General features: G+C 56.7%; 1 protein-coding gene across 1 annotated transcript in view; it reads left to right on the forward strand.

Annotated features, from left to right (window-relative positions):
* The window catches only part of TRIM67 (tripartite motif containing 67), a 54,500-nt gene extending 40,877 nt beyond the window's left edge, over positions 1-13,623 (forward strand). Inside the window, 8 exon segments of the mRNA XM_019419025.2 lie at positions 129-282; positions 2,316-2,320; positions 2,322-2,462; positions 5,030-5,168; positions 6,500-6,803; positions 9,488-9,650; positions 10,792-12,863; positions 13,168-13,623. Of these exon segments, the coding sequence (XP_019274570.1) occupies positions 129-282; positions 2,316-2,320; positions 2,322-2,462; positions 5,030-5,168; positions 6,500-6,803; positions 9,488-9,650; positions 10,792-10,857 (972 nt within the window). The 3' untranslated portion in view covers positions 10,858-12,863; positions 13,168-13,623.
* The last annotated feature ends 715 nt before the right edge of the window (positions 13,624-14,338 follow it).

Below are 14,338 nucleotides of genomic sequence, written 5' to 3' on the forward strand. Positions count from 1 at the left end.
GCATACGGCTGACACAGCCCCTTCCTGTCCCCAAGCCACAGACACCAAGCCCCTCCTCCTAACCCATCACTTGCTGCATGATTTTCCCTGTGCACATCGAAACCCTAAACTCTGTGCTCCCCTTTAAGATCTCGGATGCTCTGATCAAGCGCGTCCAGGTGTCTCAGGAGCAGTGGGTCAAAGGCGCCCTGGAGCCAAAAGTGTCTGCGGAGTTTGACCTGACCTTGGACAGCGAGCCACTGCTGCAAGCCATCCACCAGCTGGACTTCATCCAGATGAAATGTAGGGGTGAGCCGTGGTTGGCCCAGTTCTGTCCGTGCCTCTTTTGGAAGGGGCATCCACTCTGAGGGGGGCAGCTTAGTGTCACCAGAAGACGGGTGACACACAGAGTGAGGCAGAGCGGGAGGGGAAGGCTGCCCGAGTCACAGGCCGGGGCCCGAGTCCCAGTTCAGCCTGGGTCACCCTGGGTAGCTGGAGGACCTAGGACGGGTGGCATCCCAGTCTGAGTCCAAGTTCTCTCCTTTGTAAAAGAGGGTTCTTTGTTTATTCAGACACTTAGTGAGTGTCCACCCTGTGCCAGGCACTGTTCTAGGTGCAGGACACCGCTTTGAACAAGCCAACACACTCGCTCACAAGACTCAGCTGATATTCCAGAAAAGGAAACAGACAGTACACAGATACATCGTCTCATGGCCAAAAGAGGCTTTTGGGGAAAGCGGGATGTTTTGAGGGGAGAGAGATGCAGTATCGGGAAAGAACATTCCAGGTGGCAGAGGAGTGGCAAATGCAAAGGCCCTGAGGCAGGAATCCATTTTCTGGGTTCCAAGAAGAAGAGCAAGAAGGTCAGAGGTGAGAGCAGAATGAACAAGGTGGAGGAGGCTGGGAGGTGAGCTCAGAGAGCCACGAGGGACACAGGCTAAGGGTCAGATAAAGTTGCGTGGCTTGCACCAGGTTACAAAGTAGCAAGCGATGGCCCGAACCAGTCCTGATCCAAAGGCCGCCTCTCCAGAGGCATCGAGGCCACATTCAGGAGAGGCAAGGAAGCTGTTTGGTTTTTTAAAACCAAAATATCGAAGGATGGAGTGCTACACCTGCAGAATCTGTTGAGTGCAAGAAATCCTTACCCGCCAAACGTGTGGCCATTTTTACGCCAAAGATGAAACAGGAGTCTTGCACATCTGCATGCTCCCTCCCATACTCGGTTTGCACCTCGGGCCAGGGTTGGAAATGCTGCCTGCCCTGGGTGTGAATGAGACGTGGTGCTGAGGAGCAGGAGGAGCCTGGCAGAGTGTGCAGGGGTGCGGCAGAAGACAGGGGGGCTCGGGAAAGCTGAGGTGCCAAAGGTGGAGGCCGGGAGCCGCTCTGGACGCTGCTCCGGGAGGGATTCACAGAGGGCGTGGGAGAGCCTAGGGATAGAGGGGGACCCCTACCTGTTTGTAAACCGAGGCCCCGGGGGAGTCAGCTACGCTCAGCCAGCCCTGAGACCAAGCCTGTAAGTAAGACAGGGCTGCACCCAGCTAAACCATGGGGGGAAATCTGGGAGACGCCCCTAATAACGGGGGCCAAATGGAAATCTGGAAGTTTTACAAATCTGATGTTGCAGTTTTCCCTTTAAAAACTGTCAGTGTGGACTGTATTTATTTCTAAAATCTCCGGAGCCGGAACAAGGCTAGAATATAAAAACTTTCTCTGGATTTGCTGTGACAGAACTTACCATGATAACATTTGATTCAAATCCCTGATTCCGAGGGTTGACCACTGGATACTCCGATTGCCTCTCCTTCCCGGCTCTGGTTCCCTGGGCCTCTAACGTGCTTCCAGCCAAAGGTTTAAATGCGTCCTTGAATTCACCCCACCAGCACCTTCCCAGCCTAGTGTCAGCTGCACGCTGGCCCCGCAGTGGCTCCGAGGCACTTGGAACCCAGCTCTGTTGGCAACCCTCACGGGCTCCTTGTGGGTCTGAGACTCAAAACTAGGGATTCTCAGTGGGTAGGTGGGGCTCCTCCTTGGGGCTCCAGAGGCAGAGTCCTGGAGGCACGGGCCATGCCTCTCCCACCTCCCACCCCAGATTCCAAGACAGGCTGGAAGTGCACGGTCACCTGAGATCGCGCTGCCCCCACCCTCCCTCTGCCAGCCTTGAGACTGAGATCCCGGGGCTGAGGTGTGCCTGCGAGAGGCTGGGAGGGACCGCAGGGTGGCGCCACCGTTCCTCCTGGGGGCCGGGGGCCCTGCGATGGGGGAGGAGAGTCCACACAGGTGTCTGGCATGCTGTCGGGGTCCGTGAGCTGAACCCGCCGTTCCTGTTCCTGTCACAGTGCCGCCCGGGCCCCCTGCTGCAGCTGGAGAAGTGTTGCACCCACAACAATAGTGTCACACTGGCCTGGAGGATGCCGCCCTTCACCCACAGCCCCGTGGACGGCTACATCCTGGAGCTGGATGACGGCGACGGGGGCCAGTTCCGGGTGAGGCCCTGATGCTGGACTGGGGGGTCCTAACGCGGAGGCCTCTGGACTGCCCTCAGCTCCATTGCTGCCCCTAGAGGGCGTTGGCCCAAACACAGAGGGCTGGTGGATCTGGAACCTTGGGAAATGGGGCTTCTCTGCCGGGGGCTAGGTCTGGGCAGCTGGGGCAGGCAGAGGTGACAGCCACAGAGAAAGTTTAGGATGGCCTTTCTGCGGAGACTGACACAGGTCTGAGGCAGAGGAAGAGCTCGGAAAAGGTATCCCCTGCCCTGATCTACTTCCTGCTTCACCCCACCAGTGCAGTCCCGGCTATTCCTCAGCACCTTCCCAGATATCCCCGCTCACGCAGGCTCCCCCCGCCCCGCCCCCCGCCCCCGCCACTCCCTCAACGCTCTATCCCTCCTTGCCCCGCCTGGGTCACTGACTGTTCTACCTGGCGAGGTGCTCTGTGGGTGAGGACAGCCACTTGGTAAATGGCCGTTGGGTTGAGATGAACTTCTACCCTCGTGTTTCCAGGGATGAAATGTCACGGGGACAAGAGAGGCTCTTAGTGAGCCAGAAAATGGTGTTCTACTCCCCCATCCGGTAGAGACCTCCCCAAAGCCAGGCCCCCTAAAGAACTCTTCCCTGAGTTTTCACACAGCAAAGTTCAGGTCACTGTCAAGTTGCTTTGTTGACCAGGGTCTTCTTAGAGCTCCTCCTTTTCCATTCCCGAGGAGACTGCATAAAGATGTTCCGGAACAAAGCATTGCAACCACGACAGTTCCGACATCCCTTCTCCTGGGGGGCTGCCCCATTGAACAAATCTTGCTGAAGATCAATATTCCTTTCGTTTCTCTCAAAGGGATTTATGCATAGGCCATTTCATTTTCTGTTTGAGACCTATCCTACAAGAACGTAAGCGTTGGGGAAATAATAGCAGCCTTCCCTTGGGAATTATTGGGTCCCGTGTGAATATATGGGCAATTTAGGGGACAGAGGAGTTGAGGAATGGCAGATCATTCACTGGGTTCAGAACCTCAGTCGTTGTGGCTGTGCGGAGAAGCTAAGGTTGGAAAGAACTCCTGGACTGGAAACCAGGAAAAGAGCCCCTGTTTCTGAAACGGGAAGGGAAGACTGTTTCCGGATGTTAAAAGAAGCAGCCACAGGGCTCACATACTGATGGCCCCTTCCCTCCGAGACATAGCCACCAGCAAAAGCTGGATACAAGGGCTAGAATTTATGAGGAACCACCTGTTAGAGTGGGAAGAGTGTCGGCTTTCAGTGCAGGCAGGCCTGGATTTGAACCCTGGCTTCCAAATGGGTTCATCTGGATCTTGGGCAGGTTTCCAACCTTCTCCGAGTCTCCTTCTGTATGAAATACAACAACAACAACAAACCAATAACAACATCCAAGGGTTGTGTGAGGATTAAAATGCCCTACACAATGCCTCGCACCCAGCTGTTATTATTAATGACTTGCCATAACAAATGAAGAGTGAACCCCCTAGACAACGAGAGAGGAAAGATGTTTGAGACAAAGTAGAAATGGTGACACAGGACGGGGTGCAGGGCTGTGCATCTGAGGGAGTTAATAGGACAAAGGTAAGTTTGAAGTGAGTGGGGAACAAAGTCAATCCCTACTAACGGATCTTTGGGGTCCCCTGCAGAAATGTCTCACCTCTCAGGAGGCCATGAGAAAAGCCGTTCAGGGGGCAGGGGGGCCAACGAGGGGAAGATGGCAACCTCAGTGGTGGCAGAAGTTGGGGAGGGGGGCGGAACGCCCCTCTCGATCCAGAAGCGATCCTGGCCCAAACCCACCTGAACCCACCTGTGCTTGGTCACGCCCTTCCTCTGTCCACTTTTTCCCATCATGGGTGATGACCCTTCTTCTTTTTTTTTTTTTTTTAATTTATTTAAAAAAATAAATTAAAATTGAGAGAGAGAGAGAGAGAGAGAGAAAGCACAGGTTGGGGAGGGGCAGAGAGAGAGAGAGGGAGAGAGAATCCAAGCAGGCGCCTCACTGTCAGCGCAGGCTCCAACGTGGGGCTCGAACCCACGAACTGTGAAATCATGACCTGAGCCGAAGTCGGACGCTTAACCGACGGAGCCACGCGGGCGCCCTGTGATGACCCTTCTTTTAAAAGTATTGCTTATTTTGTTTATTTAGCTGCTTTAGCTCATGTTCGCTAGCTTAAATTCCCGCCGACAACCAAGAAGGAGGTGGGGGTTTCTGCACCTCCACCCCTCCTGGAGGAGTGGGTGTCCCTGGGATCCAGGGTCCTATCTGATCGGCTGGCCTCAGCAGAGGTAGGACATTCTCGGGCAGCTGCCTAGCTGGCTACACACCGGCCATCCCTCCCCGCCTCCCTAAGACCCCGTCACACCTCACATTCTCACGGGCAGAGGGGCTGGCCGGCCAGGAGTAGAGTTTGTGCCCAACTTGGACACGGTCTATGACCCTGCCTCCAGTCCTCCAAATGTCCCTTGTTCAAGAACTCTGCTAGCACTTTGAATGTCAACATGTTGCTAAGAGAAACTTTCCCAATAACGGAGGCACCTCCTGAGCAGTCTTGGCCGTCTTTTAGGAAGTGTATGTGGGCAAGGAGACCCTGTGCACCATCGATGGTCTTCACTTCAACAGTACCTACAATGCCAGGGTCAAGGCTTTCAACTCCTCCGGCGTCGGGCCTTATAGTAAAACTGTAGTCCTGCAGACATCTGACGGTGAGCACTGGGGTGCTGGGGGAGGACCAGATTCAGCCACGGGTGGATGAGCTTCTAAAGGAGGATGGCAGGGGGTGAGGGGTGGGGGGAGACTATCAGCTGTGCAGGGCAGGGGAGTGAAGGGATGGAGGAAATTCGGCAGCAGCGAAATGTATGTGTCTCCTCCCAGCCCTGTCCCTGTCCTTCTCACCACGGCCCCTTGCCTACTTCTCCCTACTCATGAGCCACAAAAAAAAAAAAAAAAAGGCCATTTCTTCACCCCATTTGCTGGCGTGGGAAAGGAGACAAGGATGTGAGAGGCTCAGGGAGACCCAGGGACTGAGACTGCATAGGACAGACCTGGAGAAAAGACCACTTAGTCCCTGGGTTTGACCTTCCCCCCAGTGGGAAACTATCCCTCGGACACCTGGCACGAGAGCCCAGATCTGATGGCTCACATACCCAGCTGCGTCCTTTCAGGTTTCAGGCAAGAGGAGCACATCAGCATCAGTGGGATGTTGGTCATCTGTGTCCTTAGCAGCAAGAGATGATGTAAATAAAAAACATGTCCCAACAAGAGCCTGCCCTGCTAACCCGGGCATCCCAGGATGGTGTCAATCCTGTTTATTGTCATCGTGTATCCCAGCACATCCTGCGGTCACCCTGAGGAAGATGTGACACGCCTGGCTTGTCTCCCCAGGACGCAGGGGAGAGAGGGCAGGGGCAGATGCTGTTGTCAAGGGCACGGCTGGGGACGCTTTTCTGAAGATCACCAGCTTTCTGCCCTTAGGTGCCCTCCGCCCTGCAGAACAGTAGTTCTTGCCCTGAGCACTGTGGTCACGATTCTAGAGTCAGGACCTCACTTCCCGCAGCCTGAGGATATCGGAGAACAGAAGGAGGACTGCGAAACAGGAGGATGGAGCGTGGGGACTTTGGTTATATCACTTCACCGCTCGGGGTCTCGGATCCCACACCCACAAAGTGGGGCAGGGATTACCTCCTTCCTCTTTAACTTACAACGGCGTAGGAAGCGTAACGGAAGGATGTCAGAAACCAAGACTCCATAGAATGCATTTAGATTTGGGGCTCCGGGGCTCGAATGTCTGCGTTCCTTGGCAAGGCTGGGTTCGTGGGACCGAGAGCTTGGATGAACAGAGATCGGGGAGTGCGTGTGTGTGTGTTCGCGTGTGTGCGCGTGTGTCCCTGTGTGTGCCTGGGAATCACACAGGGAAGAGCGTGTGTGATGCTGGATGCCAACTTGCTGGTAGCTGTGGGTGAGTGAGTCTGTCTCCGAGCCCAGGTCGGAGACTGCTAGCGAGTCCCATCCCTGCCTCTGCTTCCTTCCTTTCCAGTGGCCTGGTTCACCTTTGACCCCAACTCTGGGCACCGGGACATCATCTTATCCAATGACAACCAGACGGCCACCTGCAGCAGCTATGACGACCGGGTGGTGCTGGGCACAGCCGCGTTCTCCAAGGGCGTGCACTACTGGGAACTGCACGTGGACCGGTACGACAACCACCCAGACCCCGCCTTCGGGGTGGCCAGGGCCAGCGTGGTCAAGGACATGATGCTGGGCAAGGACGACAAGGCCTGGGCCATGTACGTGGACAACAACCGCAGCTGGTTCATGCACTGCAACTCCCACACCAACAGGTGCGTTGCCAGTGGTGGGGGGGGGGGCAGTTGGGGAATGAGGCTCCTGTGGGGGACAGCATCCCTTCTGCTAGGCATCAGGAATGTGGGGGAGGCCTTTCAGCCACTTGGGTGTCCCATTTCCAGGGAGAAGTGAGCGTGTGCCCAAGGGACAGCATGCAACAGAGACTAGAGTGGCCCCAGGGCATGTGGCTTTACGTCACCCGGCCAGCCACACGACCAGGCCCTGCCAGGTTCCTCGGCTGCCACTCCCTTCCCACTTCTGCTCCGTTTCCCTTTAGACACTGTCAGCCAGGGGCACAGCCGGTGTCCTCGTGGCTGTGACCATGTCTCTACAGAGGGAGCAGGTGCCATTGCCCTGGCAGTGACCCCCCCCTCCCCACCCCGCCCAGCCTTGTGTGGGCTTTGACCCAAGACAGTGCCCCCAGAAGGGCAGGCCTGGGAGTGGCAGGCACTATTGGGTGCTCACTGCCGGGGACTCTGTCAAGGGCCCTGCCAGGGCTGCCTTACTCTGAGGCCGGCCCTGGGAGTGGTGTTACCAGGGCGGACACAGGAAGATGGGCCCTTTGGGGTCGCCCTGGGAAGATGTCCCTGATACCTGGGCTCCTTCAGGGACTTGTGGGCACCTTGATCTCTCTCCTCAGAGAAGGCAGTGCCCCCCCCCCCCCCCCATCATAGCTCAGTGCTTACTTTCTCCTCACCCAGGGATTCCGTGTTCACACCCGGCCTGTGTGTCCAGGGTGGGGGTGGGGGATGGAAAATCTTTTAAGGCCAGCACTGGCCAAGGAGCCCAGAAATAAGGAATGGTAGTCACCTGGAGCTGCCCTCTCCCCGCGCAATCTCCTTCCTGGCCTGCTCAGGGCCATCTCCCCAGGAGGAGCCAACCTCACGGGGCCCAGCTCTAGGCCATGTCAGTGAGCCTGGAGGCTCTCAGTGTACTGGCCCCAGGAGTCCTGATCTGGGGCAGGGACTTGCCTGAGGGTCCCCAGGGAAGCAGACTGCACCTCTCCCACCTGCCATTTCTCTGGCAGTGACCTCTAGCTCTGGAGGCCTGCGGGAGGGTAGCACCTCGTCCCTCTGTCCCCTCTGCCTGGGCCCTGCAGGCTGACTGGGTGTTGCAGGCTGCCAGGGGCTGCGGGCTGACCCGGCACTGGATCTACCCCCCCCCCCCCCCCCCCCCCCGCCGCTATTCCCAAACCACAGAAGAGTGGAGTCTAGACCTACCAGCTCCATCTCTACCTGCTTAAACCAAATGGTGCCCAGATACACGGCTGGTGGGGGTAATAACGGAGCGTTATTGAGCTTACTTGGTGCCTGAGGCTGTAGGAAGCACCTGACTTCCATGATCTCCCTTAGTCCTCCGAAAAGTACTATTATGATTGGCATTTTACCGATTAGACCAAGGGCTTAGGTGAAACAAGCGTCCCAAGTCACAGGGCTACTTAGCGGCGCTGTCAGGAATTGGCTCAGAGTCCTCCGGTTCTGGGGGGGGTGGGGGGCAAGGGAGCCCGGGTAGGGGGCTGCGGTGGGGAGCCCATGAACCTGGGGCAGCCAGCGCTTGGGTGGGAATCACGTGTTTGCGCCTCACGCCGGTCTCTACCGCCACCCGGCGGTCAGTGTCTGAATAGCACCAGGAGCCCGGTTGTAGCTCCCTTTTCCCACCTGCAGGATCCTGTCCTGGGGTCCTGACACCGCTCCCCACCCCCACCCCACGCCTCCCGCCCTGGGGAAATTTGACCTCCTGGGAAGTGCCTTTCCCGTCAGCGCACCGAGTTTTCCTCACGACTTTCCTGTGCTCTCTGCCAGGCCATCAGCCCCCCCGCTAATCAGCACCTGCCCCATCAGGAAAGGCTAAAAATGGTTTTCTCATCAGAGCGGAGCACCTGGGGTGGAGGATGAGACCTCAGCCCTCAGCCCTCAGCTAAGGGAAGGGAGTCTGATGGACCCTCTTCTTCCACGGACAGGAGGTGGATCAGCCAGGGAGCCTGGGGAGAGCATCTGAAGAGATGCTTCTCGCGGGCCAATATGAATTCCCACCACTGCCGAATGTGGGATCACAGACATTTATCAAGAGCTCCACAATTTAGTCTCAAGGCTCCACCGCTGGCACTCATGGGATGGCAACTCGGGACAGGGGACTTGATTCCAGATTCAGCATCTGTCCCCTGCCACGCATGGCTGTTCAAGAGTCCCTGGGATGTTTCGGAGAGCAGCTGACGTCAAGTGGGCCTCGAGATCTCCCGAAGGGCTGGCTCTCTGCCTCTTTGTGGATCTCAACGTTCTCGCTGGTTAAAACTATAAAGGGTGCCAAGCTAGTTCTTTCCCTTGGAGGGCAAAGGAGCCTTCCCTACCCAGGCTCCAAGCTCCCGGTGTTCAGGTGGGACCCGCTCATCCACACCCTAACTCCCTGGGTGCCCAGGTCTCAGGGACTGCCAGGAAACCAGGGACTGAACAGGCCGATCCCTCCGGGGTAAGGAAACTTACACGAAGGGTAAGGTCTTCCTGTGTGGCCCTTAACTGGAGAGTGCGTTTCAAGGCAAGTCTCACAGCCCAGAAGAACAGCTCCCTGCACCTCCATGAGGGCTGTGTTTTAGGTGAGGATATTCCTAGCATCTTCTGAACCACCACCTACATCCCAGGCTAGATGTGGTGGTGATGGGGCTTCCTGGGGCTTCTCTTCCCAGGACGGAAGGCGGTGTGTGCAAGGGGGCCACTGTCGGCGTGCTCCTGGACCTGAATAAGCACACTCTGACCTTCTTCATCAACGGGCAGCAGCAGGGCCCCACAGCCTTCAGCCATGTGGATGGGGTGTTCATGCCAGCCCTCAGCCTCAACCGCAACGTGCAGGTACCACTTACCCTTCCGGGCGGGAGCCCCTCTGGCTGTTCCTCTCGGGGTGCTGGGGCCTCCGAAGTGCACTTGGACGATGTGGGCTATAAAGAAGCTGACTGCTGCCCGCCCAGGCAGAGAGCCACCTACCAGCTCCCCTTGGGCATTCCCCGGGGACGGTCCTCTGTGGCATGATCAGTTCGTACTTGTTCGCTTGAGATAAGTGGAGGCGCTAAGCTGCCAGCTTGTGGAGCCACAGTGGGAGGGAGGGGGGAAAAGGGAATGGAGGGGGAGGCAGGTGGGGGTTCCATTTTCTGGGACGGGTGCGATGGAGGCATTCGTTAAGCCATCAGGAGGAAGTCAGTGCCCCCTGCCCAGCTTGAGCCGATGGCCAGGTATGCGCTGGGGCCTTTCAGGTATGGCTTTCCCCAGAGAGGAGAAGTACAGGGGGGCTGGGAGAGACCAGTCCCAGGGGCTTTGAGTCTCCTTCTGCCCCCTCTCACCCCTCCCTGCCCCCTCTGGCTCCCACCTGAAGCAGGCAGGAATGTTGTGCTTTTAGATCTCAGGGCTGGAGCCAGTCCTGGGGGGCTGGCGAGGGCTCGGGAGGCCCCAAGTGGACAGAGACAAAATGGGAGCTCAGTGAGGGGGCGAGGGTGGGAGAGAAATGTGGGGGCACTACCCTTAGCTTCTAGCAGAGCCCTCCTCCCTCTGGGAGTCCTGGCTGTGAATACTCACAGGCCTACATCAATCACTGATTGATTGATTTGTACCTGCATTCACTCACGAAAGGGCTTTGAGGCAGCCTGAAATATAACAGATGTAAGAAAGGAACAAAGGCCATGGGAAGAATGCAGAAACAAATATACAACCATGAGAACCGTTCACCTGCTGTAATGGAGCATCAGCCTTGCCGGGGCTCCTGCGACAAGGTGGGAAACCCAGGCCCAGACCGGCTCCTCAGGATGAACTCGGGGACATTATGTTAGTGAGACTGGGCGACAATAAACAGCATACCCCGCAGGACAGAGAGGCCCTCAGGCTGCTGCCTGTGGCGACCCCAGTGAACAGGGGGCCTCGCACGCGGCCGCTGGGCTGTCTGAGCACTCAGGATTCTCGTAGTGGCCTCCCCCATCCTCACTGACTGGGTCGTCTTTTCCAGGTCACCCTGCACACAGGATTGGAAGTACCAACAAACCTGGGGCGGCCAAAGCTGTCGGGCAACTAGCCTCCCGGCCCCAGCTGTTCACCGGCGTCTGGGAAAAGCCCCACCATCCCTCGCTGAGGTCGAAGGACCCGCGAGGGCAGGACGATCGCCTTGAGGGGTGCAGCCCAGCAGCCGCTCAGTATCTTAGAGACGTGTTTTCTTTGGGGGGGTGAGAATAGGTCTGCAGGCCACGCTTGTTGAGGCAGCTGGTTAATAAGTGGCCACTGGTCGGTGGTGAAGCTGCGTGTGTGTTTCTCTCATTCCTCCTGGACATTACGAATGCTCACAGAGAAGGAACTTTCTCGAGGGAGGGAGAAGGCATCCGGGGTTTATGATTATGTTTCCTGCCATCTGTTTTCAAAGCTTGTCTTTTTTGCTGGTGGGGGGGCAAGAGGAGGGCCGACTTTGAGACTGGCATCCTGAGAGCAGAGGCGGGAAGGCACTTCCGGAATCCCACTCCCCAAGTGTTGATTGACCCTTTGCTGGGACACCTCTCTGTCCCGAGGCTGCAGGTTCACATCTCCTCCAGGAAAGGTTCTCCTTTTTGCTTTTTCGGTCCTGGAGTCTCCACAACATTATGCCCTTGCAGACCTAATCCAAGGTCAATAGAAAGGGGCATTAATCTTGACCTTCACCATTCCCACTGACCTTCACCATTCCCACTGAACTATTGAGAACCTTTAAAATGGTTTCTTTTGGTCCTTCATTAATCATCTCTCTCTCTCTCTCTCACACACACACACACACACACGCACACACACGTCTGCGAAAATGCATTCACTCAGTTCTTCGTCCTTAAACACAAAAGAAAACAATGGAATTGGAGTGACCACATGAAGCGTGTCTGCTGGCCGGCAGCTGTCTTCTGGAACTGCAAGCTTGTCTGAGTTGCTCTCTTTCAGGCTTTGGTCCTCCCAGGGGGACCCTGGGGAAGCCTCTTAGAGTCTGCCTACCTTTTCTTCCAGACCTACCCTACTGTCATCATCAAAGTAGGAGACGGCCCCCATGGCAGTGGTGCCTCTGCCTTGGGATGGGCAGGTCCTCTAATGAAGGCAGGAAATAGCAATATCAGCATGTCCCTTACACCCCAGCCTCCCGGGGTGAGCCTGGCTGTGCCAGAGGCCCAGGCCGAGCCCCCTAGCAGGGCGCCCTCATGGGCCCAGGAGGTCCCCATAGAGTCATTTGCATCCCTCAGAAACAGAGCTCGCTATCGGGGGTCTGAGCCCGGAGCCCGCCGCGGTCCTGTCCCCAGAGCACCTTCCTGTCCCCTCCTTCTCTTCCTCTTTGTCACCTGCCACCTCCATTTCCATCTGGTGGCGAACCTTTCTCCTTTTTAAAAAGAATATATTTTATCAAGCATTTTATTTTTGAGGTTGAGGAGTACCTTGTCCATTTGCTGGATTGGATTTTTATAAAACTTAGCCCATAAACCGGCAGCAACTGTGTTTACTCGGTTCTACCTGCTTGTGTAGACACTGCCCTTGTTTTCTGAGCGGCCAAGGCCAACGCTGTGTAGATCCTGCCCCCCTAGCAGCAGATCCTACAATCCTACCTCAGAGCCCGCGCACCCTCGGACCTCGAGGCTGCCTCGTCCCCGCCGTGTGGGCAGACGTGGCCGGCTAGGCCACCTGCCCGGCGTCTTCAGGAGCTGCTTGGTGCTGTTTCGGCCTCCGAGCTCGGGTCCTGGCAACCACCTGCGTGTGGAGCTGAGGTCTTGCCTCTTGGTTCTCCACCAGCGGCGTGGTTTCTCAGGCACCCGGAGGTCTTCCTCGTCCTGTCCCGGACCCCCGCCAGAGCCCCGAGGGGGATGCAGGCTCCTGCCTGTCCTCCCGCCTGCACCTGCCTCTCCGTTTCACTCCTTAGCCATAGCTCCGGGTGGACTCAGCTTGGAAGCTGGGGAAGCTTCCTGAAGATTGGAGGACACAGAGGAGCCACAGCCTTGCTGGGGCTGATGAAGCATGGCCGGCAGGTCCAGATGCATCGGCTTTGGGAAAAGACTGGCCAGCGTGCCGGGAGTGACACCAGGAGTGAGTGTGGCTGGGGAAGGTGGCAGTGGCTTCCTGTGGTGGGGGCTGGATGAAAGGCTGGGAGCTTCCAGAATCCCCGAAGCTGGGCTCCCCAGGCAGCCCTGGCTCTGCCTCTCCGGAAAGGAGCTGCTGGAGTTCAGCTGGACTTGGTGACACCCTCGGGACAGCCAGCACTGGGGTCAGAGGGAAATGTGGAACAGGGAGAAGCAGCAGTCCCACAATGGCGGGGGCGGGGAGGGTCTCTTTAGGAAGAAAAAGGTAATTTTTCAGAGGGAAGCCGCCAGAACTTGCCGCCTCCCTGCAGGGGTCAGCAGCTCCAGGAGGCCCCGTGAGTGTCCCCAGCAGGCACCTTTCCGGCTTTGCTCCTCCTCCAGGAACCCAGCAGCACCGTGTCAGGCTGTCCTGAAGCCACCTCTCCTGTCCTCAGCACAAAACACCTTTCAGGGACAAGAACGAACCTAGGAGAGAAGGCAGGTCTGTGCCACACTTGTTTTCGAGGGATCGGCCAAACAAAGAAGGAATCATCAACGGCTGTGGCCTGACTTACGTCACCCTCCCAGGAAGCCCCTGGGATTCGGAGCAGAGGCTACAGGTCGTGAATGTCTCATTGGCCATCGAATTCCCTGTCCCCTTACAATGTGGTGGCATTCTTGTACTTGGAATTGTATCAGAATGATGCTTTTGTTGGGCTTGCTGAGGAATCACTTGGTGTTTGTCTATCAAGCAGTTTCAGTGAGAAGAGAATTCAAAGTAACTTAAATGTCAGGTCCCAATGCATTGTAAATAATGCCTCCTTGACGTCGTTCCGCGGTTCGTGCTCTGCTCGTGAGCAAGTTTGCTCAAAGCATATGCCTTTCCTTTTAGAATGAATCCCTTTTAAGCGTCCACTGGCGACTCACCGCAAAGCACCCTAGCTCCTAATTCAAAGCAAAAGCTAAAACATTGCACACAGCCCTCTCTGCCCCGTCGGGGAAAATAATGATTCTAATCAAAGTGGACATCAGTAATCCTGACCCACAAAGTAACTGGCATAAAAACTATGTATACAGTTTTATATATAGCTCTGGGCTGAATCTTCAGCCCTCTGTGAACCCTGTGGTTGTGACAGCGCCCTCGGGCACCTCGTGGCCCACCGAGAGTGAGGAGGGTCATGCTTTCCAGAGTGAGCCTGGGAAGAACCGGAGTTCACCAGGGACGCTGGGAACAGGTTCGTGCTTCCTGCGCTGGGTGCCCGGGAAAGCCCAGCCTTGCGGTGCCCGTGCCCTCTGCCTACAGATTCTCAGGAAGGGATCACAACGCAGGTTCTACGTGTCCTTCTTCCGGGGACATTTGCATTTTAGCCTTAATTCTGGTTGCAAGTGAAAGGCTCGGTCCCCTGTGAAGGCATGTTTCAGCACAGACGAGCAGACAGTTGTCCTGTGGCCACCCACACGCGGTGAGATGGGGAGGATAGGGAGGGTAGGTAACACTCCGAG

This window comes from Panthera pardus, unplaced genomic scaffold (assembly GCF_024362965.1).
Source record: "Panthera pardus isolate Hobbes unplaced genomic scaffold, ASM2436296v1 HiC_scaffold_22, whole genome shotgun sequence".
In the NCBI taxonomy this organism is placed as follows: Eukaryota; Metazoa; Chordata; class Mammalia; order Carnivora; family Felidae; genus Panthera; species Panthera pardus.